General features: G+C 42.2%; 1 protein-coding gene across 1 annotated transcript in view; it reads left to right on the top strand.

Moving 5' to 3' along the window:
* Window positions 1–21,831, top strand: part of LOC126095560 (mucin-2-like) — a 155,396-nt gene extending 133,565 nt beyond the window's left edge. The window contains exons 7-9 of the mRNA XM_049910338.1: window positions 8,563–10,991; window positions 11,088–15,964; window positions 19,768–21,831. Coding sequence (XP_049766295.1) covers window positions 8,563–10,991; window positions 11,088–15,964; window positions 19,768–20,153 — 7,692 coding nt within the window. The 3' untranslated portion in view covers window positions 20,154–21,831. The remainder of the gene's footprint in view (window positions 1–8,562; window positions 10,992–11,087; window positions 15,965–19,767) is intronic.
* The last annotated feature ends 260 nt before the right edge of the window (window positions 21,832–22,091 follow it).

Raw genomic sequence — 22,091 nt, 5'->3', positions numbered from 1 at the left:
TATAAAGGAATGATTTCCTTCTTCTCAGCTCAGTGCAGTGTTCCTTGCTTCACTCAGTTGTGGGCACTATCAAGGTTAATTATACTGTCTTGGACCCTCTTTTAACTCTTTTATTACATAATCTCATAAGGCATTTTACACACACTTGTTCAATGGGCACAATCCATATGCAACCAAGAGTCTTCCAACTGAGATGAAGCACCAGGAGACAACATTCCAAAGGAATGGTACAACAGCATGCAGATAAGGTATCCAATTACACAAGTTGTACCTACACAACAGCAGGATGTTAAAGAGGAGCACAGGTCACTAGTGTGTATCCCATTTGTTGGCAATACCACCAGAAAATTCAGCAGACTCTTGCAGCAAAACAATGTCAAATGAGTATTTCACCCACCCCCTATGACCTTGACATGAATAGTTCTTTGCAAACCCATGGACTGCAAAACGTTCTGCCAATGCTGCAAATCATACATTGGGAAAATTGTATGCACGCTGGAAGAGGAGTTCTATAAGCACAGACATCACAATGAAGTATGCAGGACCACCAAATCATTCTGGCTAACCTTAGTACTAAAGAATGGCCATTCTATAGATTATAACAAAATGAAAATCCTTACACAGTCTTCCTCTTTCTTTGACTGCGAGTCAATGAAGCCATTGAAATTAGGGCCCCAGTTGGACTAATTAACAAAGATACAACTGATTTAAGCAAGGAACCCTACACTGCACTGAGCAAAAGCAAATCATTCCTGTACAGTGAGGTCCAAAGCTGATGATGATACTGAGGAGACACCGTATTTCATAGCTTGGCATCACCACTCTTTCACTATCCACTGACGGCTGCACGGATAGTACCAGGAGCACAGTGATGGAGGGGAAAACAGCCAATGTATATATGACACTGACATGAACAGAGGTGTGCACAGGAACCTCCAGGAAATACTAACGAATCTGTTTATCAAAGTAATGTGGAGAACTTGTGATGTGACCCAAGTATTCTACAAGTGAGAAATATGCCAGACAACATCAGATGCAATACCGCTCTCAGTTTTCCTTGTGATGGTTTTACATATTGTTCAAAATGGAGTCTTTTGTTCTCCACCAGAGCAAATAGCTGCAGAACACTGAACCACCCACACACTTCGGTGATGTAGTTTGTCATCACTTAGAAATTGCCTCCCCTCTCTCTGGACTGGATTGGAATTCCAGGCCCAACATAATATCTCATTCCACTCACTTTTTTTTATAATCACTACATATTTTTTTACCTATGTGCGAACATGAAGACAGTTTTACAGTATGGAACTGAAGAGAACTGTTTATTAGGACACTGATAGGTATCAGACCAGACTTTATTGTTATCTTTTTTTAATAGGAGCTTTTATTCCATGCATTGTTTAATGCTTGTATAGAGTCTTACAATGGTTAGTCTGAACAGGTGCAGCTTTCCTTTTTTGTTGGACATCATTTATAGCACTAATTTTGCCAATGATATACTGTGCACTGTGGACGTTTCTATTTGTATCAGGAAGATGTACTGCTACTGACAAAGAAAGTATAATAAATAGAGTTCTTTTTTTCTTCCTTTTCACTCTGATAATTTACAGATATGCTTCACGAAAACAGAAGAAAAATGAGGATAATGGAATTAAATCAGGTGATGCTGAGGGAATTACATTAGGAAATGAGACACTTAAAGGAGTAAATGAGTTTTGCTATTTGAGCAGCAAAATAAACTGATGATGGCTGAAGAAGAGAGGATATAAAATGTAGACTAGCGATGGCAAGGAAAGCGTTTCTGATGCAGAGAAATTTCTTAACATTTAGTATAGATTTCATTGTCAGGAAGTCTGTTTTGAAAGTATTTGTATGAAATGTAGCCATGTATGGAAGTGAAACATGGATGATAAACAGTTTAGACAAAAAGAGAATGGAAGCTTTTGACATGTGGTATTACAGAATAATGCTGAAAATTATATGGGTAGATCATGTAACCAATGAGGAGGTACTGAATAGAATTGGGGAGAAGAGGAATTTGTGGCACAACTTGACTCGAAGATGGGATTGGTTGGTAGAACACATTTTGAGGCATCATGGTATCAAAAATTTCGTACTGGAGGTAAGTGTGAAGGGTAAAAATCACAGAGGGAGACCAAGAGATGAATACACTAAACAGATACAGGATGTAGGTTGCAGTAGTTACTTGGAGATGAAGAAGCTTGCACAGGATAAACCAACATGGAGTGCAGCACCAAACCAGTCTTTAGACTGAGGACCACAACAACAACAACAACAACAACATGCTTCACACATCCATGACTACTAGAGGATTCGAGTAGGAAGAGGCCAATAATGACAAGAGAATTTCCTTCCTTTACTTAATCTAAATATGCTGCACACACAAAGGCCATACTACTTCTAATTTTAGTGTTAGAAATATAAACCAATTACACAAACATAGGAGAACAACTGAAGAAATAGTAGTAGTAGGCAGATGAGGTAGTTTACAACAACATGAAACAAGAAAGTGTTGGAAACCAAGAACTAATCAATACAGGACAAATTGTTGTGTAATGATTGTGGGGATGTACCTCTTCAGATAGCTTCCAAACAATTTTGGCCAAGAAATGAACATTAATACCTTTAAGCACACAGCCAGGACAATAGTGGAGAAAAATCCATTTATTCCATAAACGAATTATTTGGTTTACTGGGAGGAAAATCCACAAGTGACAGCACACGAAAGCAAGAAAACAGAATTAACTCTCATTCAGTTTTGATAAACAATATAAATGTACATAAATTCAAACATAAGGAAATTGGTGATAAAAATGTAAAGAAGAACTTAATACACTGTAAAAAGTCATCTGCCTATTATGCTACAATATGTTGTGTATATACTCTAAGTTGTAGAGTGCACTTTTTAAATTTCACTGTACAATCAAAATGTGGGTTATATGTAAACAAACAATATGTATAATATCTAGTGGCTGAATGAATATGGATAGACATACTCACCAAGTGATGGTGGAACACACACCTAAAAGAATGTTATAATTAGGCAAGCTTTCTGAGCCAGTGGCTCCTTCTTCAGGCAGAAGTGTTGAAGGGAAAGGAAGAGGGATGAAGGAAAAGGATTGGAGAGGTCTAGGAAAAGGGTTAGATTTTGGAAAGCAATCTGCAGTTCTGGGTGACTTTTCAAAAATCTGCCCTTCTCCTAGACTTCTCCACTCCTTTTCCTTCACCACTCTTCCTCCCCTTCAACCCTTCTGCCTGAAGAAGAAGCCACTGGCTCCAAAAGCTTGCCTAATTATAACCTTCTTTTATGTGTGTATTCTGCCACCACTAGGTGAGTAGGTTTTTTATGCATCGTAATACATTATATCATCTACAATTGATTGTTTTATTTGGTACAGATGAAGTGAACACAGATATGATAAAGGCAGCAGGTATCCAAGGCATACACCGGCTGCACCGAATACTCAAAGCCATATGGGCAGATAACAAAATACCTGCGGATTGGAGCAAGGGTGTAATAATTCCCCTGTCTAAGAAAGGTAGCAGGCAGAAATCCAACAACTATAGAGGAATAATCCCACTGTCTCATGGGCTGAAAATACTTGAGAAGATCATTTAAAGAGACAGAGAAGTATCACAGAACCACAGCTGGAGGAGAAACAATATGGTTTCGGAAGTAACAGATCAACAATAGATCTAACTCTTAGCACCCATATGTTGATGGAAAAGTATTGGGAGAAAGGCAAGAACCTGGTCATTGTATTCCTGGATATAGAAACAGCCTATAACAGTGTTATAAGGGATACGATCTGGGAATGCCTGGGGAAAAAGAATGTGCCTGAAGGACTAATAAGAAAAATTCAGATGTTGTACACAGACTTTACTCGCTGTGTACAAATTGGGGTAGGACGATCATCAAGGTTTGAGACCAAGAGTGGAGTTCAGCAAGGAAGTGCACTGTCCCCACTATTATTCATCACTGTTATGGATACTATAATGAAGAATGTCAAGGAAAAGTCAGGTGAACTGAATGCATTTGCCTTTGCTGATGACATCATGATATGGGGTGATACTGAAGAGAAAGTACAGATGAGACTCAATGAAAGGAAATCTCAGTCCCAGAAATATAACCTCAACATCAGCAAGACCAAGACAGTGGTGATGGCAGTCAATAGAGATGGACAACCAGCAAGTGTAAAACTAGGGAACCACAACTAGAGTGTTTGGAAGGTTTCCTTAACTTGGAAGTGTAATCTCCAGCAATAATTTGGTCAGAAATGAAATCACCAGCAGAGTACAAAAAGGACCTGAATTCTACCACCAGGTAGAATTCTATGATCACTTGTATGTGGGATGACTTGATGCCAAAATCAGCCGAACTGAAGATGTTTAATAGCTATTTCATACCAATATTGACCTTTGGTATTGAAACATGTACCCTCACAAAAAGAGAATCATCAAGGCAACAACCATCAGAGATGAAATTTCTTAGATCCACCATCCAGAAGGACAAGTTAAGGAATGAGGGGGTGAGGAAAGAAGCCAGAATAAAGACATCCCCAATAGATCGAATCGGCACACCTAGACTTCGATGGTATGGTCCTGTGATGAGAATGGAGCCAACTAGAACAGCCAAAATAAATTGAAAAGACAGGTGGATGGGAAAAGACCTCAAGGAAGACCTCAAACCTGATGGATGGACTTGAGTAAGGCTGATCTAGTGACCAGAGGATGGACATTGGATGATGTTCTCCGTGAACAGGTGTATTTGGACAGGATGAAGTGGAAGAGGCTCATTACCAGTACCCAGGAAACTGGAACTGTTAAATCATTGTCTACTTGTGTCTGTGTACGTGCAGATGGATGTGTGTGTGTGTGTGTGTGTGTGTGTGTGTGTGTGTGTGTGTGTGTGTGTGTGTGTGTGTGTGTGCGCGCGCGCAAGTGTATACCTGTCCTTTTTTCCCCCTAGGGTAAGTCTTTCTGCTTCCGGGATTGGAATGACTCCTTACCCTCTCCCTTAAAAACCCAAATCCTTTCGTCTTTCCCTCTCCTTCCCTCTTTCCTGATGAAGCAACTGTTGGTTGCGAAAGCTTGAATTTTGTGTGTATGTTTGTGTTTGTTTGTGTGTCTATCAACATGCCAACGATTTCGTTTGGTAAGTTACATCATCTTTGTTTATATATATATATATATATATATATATTATTATTATTCACATTTGGGCCCTACTGGACCACGCGAAGTACAATCACGGGGCATTCAGTTATTTTCTTTTAGACTTTCTCTCTGCCCAAATTGTTTTCATTCTCTCGGAATGAGCTCTTTTCCTTTCATCAGACCATGTGGTTACAGTTTTCTTTGGTTTTTCAGCTTGACCAACTACCCAGTCATGAATTTTTTGCCTAAATAATTTTCTGTCTTGAATTTCATCTTGTTTTATATCTGCCTCTTTCATGTCCTCTTTTATAGCAGCAATCCATTTTATTGTCTCAAATTTAGCTTTACTTCGATTTTCGTAGAATTCCACTACTTGTTTAGTTAGTCTGGTAGCATCCATTCTTTTAATATGCCCATAAAATTTTAATCTGCGTTTTTTCATATCCGAATATATGCTGGTGTATTGTTGAATTTCACTATTTGCTCTTAGCCTGTATGTTCCTTCTTCAGTATATTTTGGACCTAGAATTTTTCTGATTACTTTTCTTTCTCTTTTTTGGATTTCTTGAATGTCCTTTTTTCTGTTTAAAATTAGCGTTTCAGCCCCATAAAGGCACTCTGGTTTTATGACGGTGTTGTAATGTCTCAATTTAGAGTACCTCGAGAGACATTTTTTGTTGTAGATGTCTTTTGTAAGTCTAAAAGCTGTCTCCATCTTTTGACAACGAATTTCATTTCCAATTTTTTCTAGACCAGTCTCTGAGATTGTTTCACCTAAATATTTGAATTGCGAAACTCTTTTGATTTTTCCATACTTAGTTTCCAAAAGTTTGGGTGCCAGTTTGTTGCTAGTCATATACTGTGTTTTTTCAAATGAGATTTGGAGACCTACTCTTTCTGCTGTTTCTTTAAGAATTTCTATTTGTTTCTGAGCAATTTGGATGTCCTGCGTTAGAATAACCAAGTTGTCTGCAAAGGCCAAACAGTCTATTCGAATATTTGTTCGTCCTAATTTCACTGGTTGGTCAATTTTGAACTCCAATTTTCGTTCGCGCCACTCTTGTATTACTTTTTCTAGAACGCAGTTAAATAGCAATGGAGAGAGTCCATCACCTTGCCTCACGCCTGTTTTTATTTCAAAGGGTTCTGAAATTTCTCCTCTGAACTTTACTTTTGATTTTGTACCAGTTAGCGTGTCTCTGATAATTGCCGTGGTTTTAGGATCCAGGCCTTGTTCTTTCACAATTTGGAAAAGAGATTCACGATCCACTGAGTCATAAGCCTTTCTAAAATCTACAAAGGTACAAACTAGTTTTTTATTGTAAATTTTTTGATGTCTGAGAATTAGTTTGAGGACTAAAATCTGTTCTGGGCAAGATCTATTTGGCCTGAAACCTGCTTGATATTCGCCAATTTTCCATTCAAGTTGTTGTTGTGCTCGGTTCAGAAGACATTGAGAGAGGATTTTGTATGTGACTGGAACAAGAGAAATTCCTCTGTAATTATTAACATCAGTTTTGTCTCCCTTCTTATGAAGTGGGTGAATCAAGGTGGTTTTCCATTCATCAGGAATTTTTTCAGTTTGCCAAATGTTTTGCATGATTGAAGTAATTTCTTTAACGGTTTTTGGACCAGCTGCCTTTAAAAGTTCTGCAACAATTCCATCTTCACCAGATGCTTTGTTGTTTTTCAACCTATGAATTTCTTTAATGATTTCCTCTTCATTTGGTGCAAGTGAAACTGGATTGCATTGTTGGGGAATTTTTGGTGGAAATCTTTCTGTGGGCTCGGGGCAATTTAGAAGATTCTTAAAATATTTAGAAAGTTCTTTGCAATTTTCTTGGTTGTTAAGAGCCAACTGTCCATTTTCCTTCTTGAAGCAAAGATTCTGGGGTTGGTACCCCTTTATTTTGGTTTTAAAAGTTTTATAAAAATTTCTGGTATTGTATTTCTGAAAATCTTCTTCAATTTCGAAGAGTTGACTATTCTCATATTGTCTTTTTGTTTGTCTAATTAGTTTTGAAGTGTCTTTTCTAGTTGTCAGGAATGTATCATATGTGTCTTCTGTCTTGTTGCTATTCCATGCTTTAAATGTCTCTTGACTGGCTTTGATTGCATGATCACAGTTTTCATTCCACCAAGCATGTTTCTTGTGTTTTCGTACAGGAATTTGATCTTGAGCTGTTTTGATAATCTTGTGTTTGAGTTGTTCCCAATTTTGTGCACTTGTTTTGTCAAATTCGTCTGCTAATAATGATGGTTGGATTTTACTGGTGTCAAATTTGGGGATTAATGGTATCTATATATATATATATATATATATATATATATATATATATATATATAATAGAGGGAAACATTCCACGTGGGGAAAAATATATTTAAAAAGAAAGATGATGAGACTTACCAAACAAAAGCGCTGGCAGGTCGACAGACACACAAACAAACACAAACATACACACAAAAATCTAGCTTTCGCAACCAACGGTTGCCTCGTCAGGAAAGAGGGAAGGAGAAGGAAAGACAAAAGGATATGGGTTTTAAGGGAGACGGTAAGGAGTCATTCCAATCCCGGGAGCGGAAAGACTTGCCTTAGGGGGAAAAAAGGACAGGTATACACTCGCACACACACACATATCCATCCGCATATACACAGACACAAGCAGACATATATATATGTATGTGTGTGTGTGTGTGTGTGTGTGTGTGTGTGTGTGTGTGTGTGTGTGTGTGTGTGTGTGTGTGTGCACACGTGTTACCACCATAGAAATTAACTCTCCCAAAAGTCTACAGACAAAAACTATCATAACAGGCATTTAAGGGGAATAACTGAACTCAAATTAAAAAGTTCCACTAGCCATCAGAATATTTGTGCTGTAGTAATTACCAAATACTCTTATAGGTTAAATTATCACCAGAATCAATATCATAACTGCTGCTATTCAGAATTGCAATGGAAAAAAGATTACAAGATTACATCTTCGACAAGCAAAAATTACATGTGAAATCAAAATACAAATGTATTGAATTTCACAATAAGTCATTTGATAATTCAGTGTCAATTAATTTAATGATGTTGAAGGGAACTTTAACCTGGAAGCAAATTATAAGCTCTGGATGATCATTTAAAATAACAGTATGCCTTACTGCAAAATAATCCAACTCCAGTTTCCCAAAGCAGTAAGACAAACGATTATGTATTTCAGCAACACAGGAATTAGTACTTCACATATCATAATGATCATACAAGATGAAGTCACTATAACAAATTATAAATTAAAAAAACCAGTATTAAGATAATAAGTAAAATTCAGAGATATTCACCTTTTAGTTCCTCTAACTAGTGCCTTCACTAACTGTAACAATTTATTTGTTTTATTCCAGATATGCTCCGGACAATGCACTGGGAAGTGTCAAGAAACCCAGATAACAACAGTACAAACAGAGTTACCACCAAATTGCTACCCTGGTGCCACTGATCCTCGATGCCCCATCCCAACTACCCAGCAAATTCCGACACCATCACGATGTTATCCAGGTTCACTAGACCCTAGATGCCCTCAAACACCTACAACCACAACTCAAAGACCTCAATGCTACCCAGGATCTACAGACCCCAGATGTCCACAATACACTACTACGACTCCTACCCCCTACCCAAGATGTTTCCCAGGCTCAACTGATCCAAGATGTCCAAGAACAACTACTCAGCCACCTACAAGACAACCATCTTGTTACCCAGGATCGCCAGATCCCCGATGCCCTGCAACAACCACCCCACCAGCTAGATGTTACCCGGGATCTACAGATCCCAGATGTCCAAGGCCTACTACTACAACTTCAACACAACCCCCTCCACGCTGCTATCCTGGATCTCTTGATCCCAGGTGCCCACAAACAACTACATTTGCACCACCAACTACCACTCGCAAACCAGTTTGCTATCCGGGATCAACTGATCCAAGATGTCCGAGAACAACCACTACTTACCGACCAACTACTACTACTGAAAGGCCACTTGTTTGCTATCCTGGTTCTACAGATCCCCGATGCCCCAAACCTCCAACCACTCCTAGGTGCTATCCAGGCTCTACAGACCCACGCTGCCCACCACCACAAACAACACCAGCAATTCCTGTCTGTTATCCAGGGTCAACAGATCCACGCTGTCCTCAGACAACCTTGATACCCAGAACAAGTACTCCAGGTAGCACATACCTCCCACCTACCACGACTGAGAGGCCGCTGGTCTGCTATCCAGGCTCAACTGACCCAAGATGTCCAAGACCAACCACTCAACCGCCTACTAGGCAACCATCTTGCTACCCAGGATCACTAGATCCTAGGTGCCCAACAACAACGACACCACCAGCACGGTGTTACCCAGGCTCTACAGATCCGAGATGCCCTAGACCCACCACTACAACTTCAACACAACCCCCTCCACGCTGCTATCCTGGATCTCTTGACCCCAGGTGCCCAAAAACCACTGCATTTGTACCATCCACAACAACTGCTAGACCTCCCTGCTATCCAGGCTCAACTGATCCAAGGTGCCCCAAACCGACCACCACATATCGACCACCTACTACTACAGAACGCCCACTTGTTTGTTATCCTGGTTCTACTGATCCCCGTTGTCCAAAAACTCCTACAACACCAAGATGTTTTCCTGGCTCAACAGATCCCCGCTGCCCACAACCTACTACAAGGCCAACTACTCCAGGTAGCACTTACCTACCACCAGTTACCACAACCGTACGACAACCTACCTGTTACCCAGGTTCTCTAGATCCCCGTTGTCCAAGACCAACTACAACCTCAACTCCACCCCCACGATGCTACCCAGGATCTACAGATCCCAGATGTCCTAAAACAACTACCACCACCCCTGCACCAAGATGTTTCCCAGGATCTACGGACCCAAGATGTCCTAAACCAATCACTACCACGACCACAACAACTCCATTACGCTGTTATCCCGGCTCTCTAGATCCTCGCTGTCCACAGACTACAACATATGCACCACCTACCACTACTCCAAGACTTGTTTGTTATCCTGGTTCAACTGACCCTAGGTGTCCCAGACCTACCACTACATACCGACCACCTACTACAACAGAGCGCCCACTTGTTTGTTATCCTGGTTCAACTGATCCTCGTTGTCCAAAACCTCCCACAACACCAAGGTGCTTCCCAGGTTCGACTGATCCAAGATGTCCACCACCGTATACAACACCAAGCACACCGGTGTGTTACCCAGGATCGCCAGATCCACGCTGTCCACAAACGACCACCAGACCTAGAACAAGTACTCCAGGTAGCACATACCTCCCACCACCTACAACTATTAAGCCTCCAATCTGCTACCCAGGCTCAACTGATCCAAGATGTCCAAGAACAACTACTCAGCCACCTACAAGACAACCATCTTGTTACCCAGGATCACCAGATCCCCGATGCCCTGCAACAACCACCCCACCAGCTAGATGTTACCCAGGATCTACAGATCCCAGATGTCCAAGGCCTACTACTACAACTTCAACACAACCCCCTCCACGCTGCTATCCTGGATCTCTTGATCCCAGGTGCCCACAAACAACTACATTTGCACCACCTACCACCACTCGCAAACCAGCTTGCTATCCGGGATCAACTGATCCAAGGTGCCCAAGAACAACCACTACTTATCGACCAACTACTACTACTGAAAGGCCACTTGTTTGTTATCCAGGTTCTACAGATCCCCGATGTCCCAAACCTCCAACCACTCCTAGGTGCTATCCAGGCTCTACAGACCCACGCTGCCCACCACCACAAACAACACCAGCAACTCCGGTCTGTTATCCAGGTTCAACAGATCCACGCTGTCCTCAGACAACTTTGATACCCAGAACAAGTACTCCAGGTAGCACATACCTCCCACCACCCACAACTATTAAGCCTCCAGTATGCTACCCAGGCTCAACTGACCCAAGATGTCCAAGACCAACCACTCAACCGACCACTAGGCAACCATCTTGCTACCCGGGTTCACTAGATCCTCGATGCCCAACAACAACGACACCACCAGCACGGTGTTACCCAGGCTCTACAGATCCGAGATGCCCTAGACCCATCACTACAACTTCAACACAACCCCCTCCACGCTGCTATCCTGGATCTCTTGACCCCAGGTGCCCAAAAACCACTGCATTTGTACCATCCACAACAACTGCTAGACCCCCCTGCTATCCAGGCTCAACTGATCCAAGGTGCCCCAAACCAACCACCACATATCGACCACCTACTACTACAGAACGCCCACTTGTTTGTTATCCTGGCTCAACAGATCCTCGCTGTCCACAACCTACCACAAGGCCAACTACCCCAGGTAGCACTTACCTACCACCAATTACGACAACTGTGCGACAACCTACCTGTTACCCAGGTTCTCTAGATCCCCGTTGCCCAAGACCAACTACAACCACAACTCCACCCCCACGATGCTACCCAGGATCTACAGATCCCAGATGTCCTAAAACAACTACCACCACCCCTGCACCAAGATGTTTCCCAGGATCTACGGACCCAAGATGTCCTAAACCAATCACTACCACGACCACAACAACTCCATTACGCTGTTACCCAGGCTCTCTAGATCCTCGGTGTCCACAGACTACAACATATGCACCACCTACCACTACTCCAAGACTTGTTTGTTATCCTGGTTCAACTGACCCTAGGTGTCCCAGACCTACCACTACATACCGACCACCTACTACAACAGAGCGCCCACTTGTATGTTATCCTGGTTCAACTGATCCTCGTTGTCCAAAACCTCCCACAACACCAAGGTGCTTCCCAGGTTCGACTGATCCAAGATGTCCACCACCATATACAACACCAAGCACACCTGTGTGTTACCCAGGATCGCCAGATCCACGTTGTCCACAAACGACCACGAGACCTAGAACAAGTACTCCAGGAAGCACATATCTCCCACCACCTACAACTATTAAGCCTCCTGTCTGCTACCCAGGCTCAACTGATCCAAGATGTCCAAGAACAACTACTCAGCCACCTACAAGACAACCATCTTGTTACCCTGGATCACCAGATCCCAGATGCCCAGCAACAACCACCCCACCAGCTAGATGTTACCCAGGATCTACAGATCCCAGATGTCCAAGGCCTACTACTACAACTTCAACACAACTCCCTCCACGCTGCTATCCTGGATCTCTTGATCCCAGGTGCCCACAAACAACCACATTTGCACCACCTACCACCACTCGCAAACCAGTTTGCTATCCAGGATCGACTGATCCAAGGTGCCCAAAGACGACGACTACTTACCGACCAACTACTACTACTACGGAAAGGCCACTTGTTTGCTATCCGGGTTCTACAGATCCCCGATGTCCCAAACCTCCAACCACTCCTAGGTGCTATCCAGGCTCTACAGACCCACGCTGCCCACCACCACAAACAACACCAGCAACTCCTGTCTGTTATCCAGGCTCAACAGATCCACGCTGTCCTCAGACAACTTTGATACCCAGAACAAGTACTCCAGGTAGCACATACCTCCCACCACCAACAACTCTTAAGCCTCCAGTTTGCTACCCAGGCTCAACTGATCCAAGATGTCCAAGAACAACTACTCAGCCACCTACGAGACAACCATCATGCTACCCAGGATCACCAGATCCCAGATGCCCAGCAACAACCACCCCACCAGCTAGATGTTACCCGGGATCTACAGATCCCAGATGTCCAAGGCCTACTACTACAACTTCAACACAACCCCCTCCACGTTGCTATCCTGGATCTCTTGACCCCAGGTGCCCAAAAACCACTGCATTTGTACCATCCACAACAACTGCTAGACCTTCCTGCTATCCAGGCTCAACTGATCCAAGGTGCCCCAAACCGACCACCACATATCGACCACCTACTACTACAGAACGCCCACTTGTTTGTTATCCTGGTTCTACAGATCCCCGTTGTCCAAAACCTCCTACAACACAAAGATGTTTTCCTGGCTCAACAGATCCCCGCTGCCCACAACCTACCATAAGGCCAACTACCCCAGGTAGCACTTATCTACCACCAGTTACCACAACTGTACGACAACCTACCTGTTACCCAGGTTCTCTAGATCCCCGTTGTCCAAGACCAACTACAACCACAACTCCACCCCCACGATGCTACCCAGGATCTACAGATCCCAGATGTCCTAAAACAACTACCACCACCCCTGCACCAAGATGTTTCCCAGGATCTACGGACCCAAGATGTCCTAAACCAATCACTACCACGACCACAACTCCATTACGCTGTTATCCCGGCTCTCTAGATCCTCGCTGTCCACAGACTACAACATATGCACCACCTACCACTACTTCAAGACTTGTTTGTTATCCTGGTTCAACTGACCCTAGGTGTCCCAGACTTACCACTACATACCGACCACCTACTACAACAGAGCGCCCACTTGTTTGTTATCCTGGTTCAACTGATCCTCGTTGTCCAAAACCTCCCACGACACCAAGGTGCTTCCCAGGTTCGACTGATCCAAGATGTCCACCACCGTATACAACACCAAGCACACCGGTCTGTTACCCAGGATCGCCAGATCCACGCTGTCCACAAACGACCACCAGACCTAGAACAAGTACTCCAGGTAGCACTTACCTTCCACCACCTACAACTATTAAGCCTCCAGTCTGCTACCCAGGCTCAACTGATCCAAGATGTCCAAGAACAACTACTCAGCCACCTACAAGACAACCATCTTGTTACCCTGGTTCACCAGATTCCAGATGCCCAGCAACAACCACCCCACCAGCTAGATGTTACCCAGGATCTACAGATCCCAGATGTCCAAGGCCTACTACTACAACTTCAACACAACCCCCTCCACGCTGCTATCCTGGATCTCTTGATCCCAGGTGCCCACAAACAACTACATTTGCACCACCAACCACCACTCCCAAACTAGTTTGCTATCCAGGATCGGCTGATCCAAGGTGTCCAAGAACAACCACTACTTACCGACCAACTACTACTACTGAAAAGCCACTTGTTTGTTATCCTGGTTCTACTGATCCCCGTTGTCCAAAACCTCCTACAACACCAAGATGTTTTCCTGGCTCAACAGATCCCCGCTGTCCACAACCTACCACAAGGCCAACTACTCCAGGTAGCACTTACCTACCACCAGTTACCACAACTGTACGACAACCCATCTGTTATCCAGGTTCTCTAGATCCCCGTTGTCCAAGACCAACTACAACCACAACTCCACCCCCACGATGCTACCCAGGATCTACAGATCCCAGATGTCCTAAAACAACTACCACCACCCCTGCACCAAGATGTTTCCCAGGATCTACAGATCCAAGATGTCCTAAACCAATCACTACCACAACCACAACAACTCCATTACGCTGTTTCCCTGGATCTTTAGATCCTCGCTGTCCACAGACTACAACATATGCACCACCTACCACTACTCCAAGACTTGTTTGTTATCCTGGTTCAACTGACCCTAGGTGTCCCAGACCTACCACCACATACCGACCACCTACTACAACAGAGCGCCCACTTGTTTGTTATCCTGGTTCAACTGATCCTCGTTGTCCAAAACCTCCCACAACACCAAGGTGCTTCCCAGGTTCGACTGATCCAAGGTGTCCACCACCGTATACAACACCAAGCACGCCTGTGTGTTATCCAGGATCGCCAGATCCACGTTGTCCACAAACGACCACGAGACCTAGAACAAGTACTCCAGGAAGCACTTACCTTCCACCACCTACAACTATTAAGCCTCCAGTCTGCTACCCAGGCTCAACTGATCCCAGATGTCCAAGAACAACTACTCAGCCACCTACAAGACAGCCATCATGTTACCCAGGTTCACTGGATCCTCGATGCCCTAGGCCAACAACAACCACAACAAGAACCACTAGTCTTCAGTGCTACCCTGGCTCCTCTGATCCTAGGTGTCCACAAACTTCTACTCCTTACCCCATCCCCACAACAACTGTTAGACTTGTATGTTATCCTGGATCCTCCGACCCAAGATGTCCTAGGCCTACAACTACTACATTTCCACCACCTCAATGCTATCCTGGCTCTCCAGATCCACGATGCCCACAAACCACTACCGAACGTGCTCCAATATGTTATCCAGGTTCACCTGATCCGCGGTGTCCTAAAATACCGTTAATACCTACAACTATAGCACCACCTACATTTACAACACCATTCTACTGTCCATGTCTTACAGAACATCCTCCAGAATGTTTTCCAGGTAGTCTTGATCCAAGGTGTCCAACGACAACTAAGAAACCTATTTTACCTCCAATATGTTTTCCGGGTTCAAATGATCCTAGATGCCAAACTTCACCCCCGTACACAACCTCATCACCACTATGCTTCCCTGGGTCCCCAGATCCAAGATGCTCAACAGTACCTCGGACATCAACTCCTGGTCCAAGTTATTTACCACCTGTTGTCTCAACCACAGTTGGAGTAAAGCCAGAGGTACCATCTGGCTGCTATCCAGGGTCCCCAGACAAGAACTGTGCAGCTGACAGCACAATAAATATTGAAACAGATGTGAAACCCCCTAAATGTTTCCCTGGAACAGATGATGCAGACTGTTTTGATGGAGAAGATGGTTCTGCTATATTTCCTATAATAAGGACAACAACAAGGCAATCTGTACCAGTAGTTTCCAAGGATGACTTTCATGGAAAGGATCAAGATCCTAGATACCATGCATTCCATTCATGTAAGTCAACAAAGTACATACTTTGTTTTGGATAAAATTTTTGTCTCTGCTTTTGTGTGTATGTGTGTGTGTGTGTGTGTGTGTGTGTGTGTGTGTGTGTGCGTGCATGTGCATGTGCGTGTGCGTGCACACACATTAGCATGTGCACATGTGTGCATACTCATGTGTGCACAGTTCAATCCTCAGCTCTGAAAATCATTCATGTGGTTCTTTATGCAGTTGATGCCACTATCATACACTTATGTGGTATTAGTTTATGCAGAATTTAAAGAAATACCCTATTGATCTCTACTGTCCTGTTACAAACCGAATAGAAACATTAATAGTGAAAGTAACTGAGTGCTGTGATCCATGTTCAAGCGTAGATCCCAGGTTACATAAGGTACATCTTCACAGTTCAAAGAGCAAGGCTAATCAAATCTCCACCTAAAAGTTGAAGCTGCCAGATGGTTAATATTTCCAGTCCAAAACAGAATCACAAGAAATCCAAAAATCACAGCAGAACCATGAGCAGCATCTTAACGTGGCCTGAGTCTCAACACAATTTGTGCCAGTTATGCCTGTAGTCTTTTAGTGAGGATACAAAAGCCCTCCCTCTTTAATTATCACATGGTGCTAAAAATGCCCTGATATGGGCTGATGACTTAGGAACACACTGAGCTAGGATCTCTATCAAAGTATCACTTTCTTTTCAGGATTACCCAGTTGTACAGGGTGGGGGTATCAAGACCAACCAAATCATTAACTACCAGCCAGAAAATTACCCCTTCTGACCTACTATTGATATAAACATGTCCAGGCAATAGCACTGTCACCTGGTGAGGAATGACTGCTAGTCAGACACATGCACAGTGCATGTAGTATCAGCGACCGTGATGTCTGCGTGCAGAATGGGGAAGACATGCAACTAACTGAATTTGACCGAGGGCAGATTGTTATAGCCTGGAAACTTGGCTCAAGCATTTTGGAAACTGCATGACTTGAATGTTTGAGGAGTGCTGTGGTGAACATCTTCAACGTGTAGTGAAACCAAATCCAGATACCGTGGGGTTGCGCGGCCTTCCCTCATTACAGATGCCGGATGTTGTAGGCTGGGCAGACTGGTAAAACAGGACAGGTAGCGAACTGTGGTGGAACTAACATCAGACTTTAATGCTGGGCAAGGTACAAGTATGTCTGAACATGCAGTGCACCAAACACTCTTAAAATGGGCCCTCACAATCAGCAACTCTGACTGAAATGGCATATGACCATTGGCACTGGACATTGGTGCAGTGGCAGAGCACTGTGTGGTCTAATGAATCCCAATATCTTCTTTATTATACTGATGGGAGGGCACAAATCCAATGTCTTCCAGGGGAACCACTCCTTAACACTTGTACTGCAGGATGGAAACAATCTAGCAGCTGCTCCATAGTGCTCTTGTGAACATTCACGTGGGCATTCATGGGTCCAGTGGAGCTCATGCAAGGCATCATGATGACCAAGGAGTATCATGCACCAGATACAGACCACATACGCCCAATCAGGACAATCATGTTTCCCAATAGAAACGGCATTTTTCAACAAGATAATGCACCACATCACAAGGCCAGGATTGTGACGGCGTGGTTCAAGGAACACAGTGGTAAGTTCCAATTGATGTGATGGCCCACAACTCACCAGATCTGAAGCTAATTGAAGACATCTGGGATTTGATTGAACTTAGCATCAGAGCTCGTTGACTCCCTCTCTGGAATTTACGGGAATTAGATGACTTGTGCCTGCAGATGTAGAGCCAACTCCCTCCAGGGACCTACCATGACCTCATTGCTTCTATGCCATGACATGTTGCCACTGTTATTTGTGTCAAAGGTGGCTAATAGGCAGGTGGTCATAATGTTCTGGCTCACCAGTGTACCTATGAAGTCTGTGTGTCAGGTGTGGCACTGGAGGTGGAATAGGTGTCACCTCTGCTCAGATGAACACTATCTGCACAGAGAATTAAGATTGTTGCTGTGGACTGCAGAGGTCATAATAATGAGAAGGTGTAGGTGATGGTGCTGGCCTAGACAAATACCTGGCAGCACTGCAAGGAGGTAGGCAATGATATATGAATGTTGAAGCCATAGATGGTGCTGGCCTAGGCAAATACCTGGTGGCACTGCAGGGAGGTAGGCAATGATATATGGGTTTTGGGGCATAGATCAGTGTTGCTGAAGTTGTGGGTTCTGTCTGGAGACATAGCAGCAGAATCCCATGGCAGACCATCTGGTCTAGATCAATCATGACTTCAGACGTATGATGTCCTACCCTATCACTGACAAAACCCTTGGTCCACTCACAGTGCAAGGTGCAAGGCCAGACATATGAACCCACACCATAATGAGAGTTATTTATTTGTTGATTACATACTGGCATTTGCATTGTCACAATTAAATTATTATGTGTGTGGAGTTGACAGCTAAATATCATACAGAGGATTCCTTGAGGATCTTGCCATACTTTCATATATATGCAAGTAGATTTATTCTTTAACATTATTCCTAAGTAACAATAAAAATTAAATGTAATACACATATATAAAACAATAAAAATTATAAGTGATGTTCTTGTGGAGGCTCAATCATAGTATTAGATAAAAAGTCAGTTATTTGCACTTGTGCAAAATTTTTTATTCATATCTCATAGACAAACTGCAAGAAATTGGGAATCTTGAGAAATTTAAAAATAATTTCACTACAGAAAAGTTTTTTCTCTGTAAATAAGGTTGGTTGGTTTGGGGAAGGAGACCAGACAGCGAGGTCATCGGTCTCATCGGATTAGGGAAGGGCGGGGAAGGAAATCGGCCATGCCCTTTGAAAGGAACCATCCCGGCATTTGCCTGGAGCATTTTAGGGAAATCACGGAAAACCTAAATCAGGATGGCCGGACGTGGGATTGAACCATCGTCCTCCCGAATGCGAGTCCAGTGTCTAACCACTGCGCCACCTCGCTCGGTTCTGTAAATAAGGCCCATTCATACAAATAATAAGTATTATCTTTCAAAAATCATCTGTATATCATCCTATTTGTTATATTTGCACAAACAGTTCACCAGTAGCATAATAATGTTCATGGAAAAGCAGTAACATTTTTCACTGTTCCTCATTTTTAGGTAATTATATACGTGCATCATTAACTGCATGTGTGTGTGTGTGTGGGGGTGGGGGGGGGGGGAGAGAGAGAGAGAGAGAGAGAGAGAGAGAGAGAGAGAGAGAGAGAGAGAGAGAGAGAGAGAGATTGCTCTTGCGTGATGCCTGCAGATAATCACCACAAATTCTCATCCATGCTAAGGAGTATTGGACATTTCTTTAAATATTCAAATAAGTTTCCATGAGTATCTAATCTGCAGAGACACACCAACTGTTATACATTTCTGTGACTGTGATGTAAAGTTTATGATATGATTTAGTCATTTTGTGTGCTCAAATAATAAACTGTGTAAAATCAACAACAAAATCGAAATGTAAATCTTTCTACTTGGCTTGGAGTTGGCAGATCACATGAATACTGAGCAGCAGTTTACATAAAAAGCAAGTCCTTTTTGTTGCGATGCAGTCATTACATGTACATACCTAAGAGAATAATACATGACAGTGGAATATTCTAGTAATACATCATCCATAAATACATAACTATTTTTGGTATATGAGGGACAGTAAGAAAGTTAATCCTTATACACAGCATTAGGTTTTTATGTATGTTTATATACCTTTTATTAATATATGTTTTCATGAGAAACTGCTTCAAGAATGATGTCTAAATTACAGTACTTTCCACAGGGCTGTTTGAACCTCAAAAAATTGGTCGCAGGCGTAAAATTTTTCATCGCAGCATTGATGAAGAAAACATTTCTCAAACACATCACGTGACCAAACGGGAAGTTGAGCAGCAAGTTGTTGCCATAACAATCGGAGTACGTGGGCTTATGGTTGGCACTGAAAATGATCTTCGGTCACATTCACTAGTTAAACGAGATCTTCAATATGATGTCCATCCTCAACAAGTTCAAGGAGAGCTCACAAATACATCAGTTACAATTGTAGCTACAGTTGCAGTAATAATTAGTGCAGTTGCAGCTGTTTCATACATTTTTTTAAGAATTCATAAAAATCGCAACAAACAGCGATCAGAAAGGGTTATAACAACTATGCCGGAACTGAAATAGCGATTCAAATCAACAAATCTGTCTTTTCTAAGAGTTTCTACAAAGAAACACTCAAAAGTGCATCTTTTACTTTAACAATTTGTGGTATAAGTTATGTGTAATATTTATTCTCCATTATATGGAGCTTGTAGCCTGACTTACACCACAAATCCAGTACCTACATGTCTTCAAGAGAAAACTGGTTTTGTGCAAACACACAATAAATTTTTATATAAATTGTTCCTAAATTAAAGCACAGGCAGTGTGTATTTTATACATTATAGAAAAACAAAAATAATATTTTTATGTGTGGACACATTCATATGAGATAAAAGGTGATTATTGCAGAAGTTTGATTGTGAAATTGTCATCAAATTGCTTCACTCTCAGGGAGTTTTCACAGAACAATAAAAATTTGTGCTCTTAGATAATAGCAGATAATATCTTCCATTGCATATTGAGTTACTGATACACTCAATATTCAAATTATGATAAAAGTAATGCTTTTTATCCTACTTTTGCTCTACTAAATTGAAGTTTTTTAATCTGGCTGAGACAGTTCTTCAGCATTAAATATGAAAGCTTTAAAAAGAATTGAAAGCAAAAAGCACAAATTAATGTCTCTAAAATTTATAGCAAGACTTTTGTCCTGAGCACAAATTAATATGGCAAACAAAAACTTCTCTAAACAACAGACGTAAGACTGAACCTCTATGACAGATTAAATCTGTGCACCCAGGTACATTGGCTTCTGCTAAATGTTCACTGGCTACTGCTAACCCAGTGCCTCAGTTCTCTTCCTGAAAACTCTGAGCACATATGCATAAAATCAAGTTATAATCTCAATTTGCTGAGGTGCTTCAGTCTCTCATGAAGGTTCACTCAAGTGCACACTTTGTGACATAATGGAATATTCATTCAGAAACTCTGACATAAACATTTGTTTCTCCAAAATATTGTATACCTTAAGAAAACTGTATACCTGTGCCATAACTTAGCCAATTTTCAAATACAGAATTACAGTATCTAAGTGAAAATCCAGTTTTATATTGCAACACATATAAAAATTTCATCAAATACTTAAATAAAATTGGTGACTCTGCTGTAATGTACTCATTTCTCCAGTTATACAAAAGTACCTTCGTTTACTAAGTATTGTGTAATACTTCTATTTTGCTACAGTTCAAACAACCAAACCTCAAAAGTATTGCTGAAACAACTTAAACTCTACATTACCATATTTTCTTACCATAAGGAAGGCATGTTGAGTTGCAGACAGGCAAAATTAACAGACACTTACACAAAGCTTTTGGCCACAGCCTTCATCAGCAAAAGAGAAACACAGATCATTCATACCCATAAGCAAACACACCTCACACCAACTCTCGCAGCTCGGACCAGAATGCCTTTAGGTGATGAAAGCTGTGGCTGAAAGCTTTGAGTAACTGTCCTTTAATTGTGCCTGCCTGCAACTTAATGTGTCTTCTTTAGAGTAAGTAGCAATCTATCTTTACCTGAATTGCTGATACCACTACCTGGAGTTTCCATTGTTTGATTTTACCATAGTTTCTTGTTTGCGGTAAACTTAGTGGAAATAAAAATCCAACAAAGTGATATTTTAAAATAAGTAAAGCTGCTGGTGACTCAAAAACTTAGTGCTCATTCTCTTCTTTCTGTGGGATAAATTCTAGATGTTCTCTCAATAAATGTATTGTTGTTTCTTTAAGCAAATATTAAGTGGAAAATGGCCTGACATCAACCTAAGAGTATTCCTGAGATTATGCTATCAACATTAGTTCAATGCACATTTCCTTTCTCTGTTATACATTCATTTCAGAAAACTCATATGAAAGGATGAGTCAAAATACTAAAGAGAATGAGAGAACAATATTTCCTCACTTCCAGGATTATCCAGGGACAAATGTTATGTCTGGAGCAGAAGGTAAGGAATGACAATGA

The sequence above is a fragment of the Schistocerca cancellata genome, chromosome 8 (genome assembly GCF_023864275.1).
Source record: "Schistocerca cancellata isolate TAMUIC-IGC-003103 chromosome 8, iqSchCanc2.1, whole genome shotgun sequence".
In the NCBI taxonomy this organism is placed as follows: Eukaryota; Metazoa; Arthropoda; class Insecta; order Orthoptera; family Acrididae; genus Schistocerca; species Schistocerca cancellata.
Note: the sequence above shows the minus strand (reverse complement) of the source record. Positions and strands in the feature narration are given on the sequence as shown.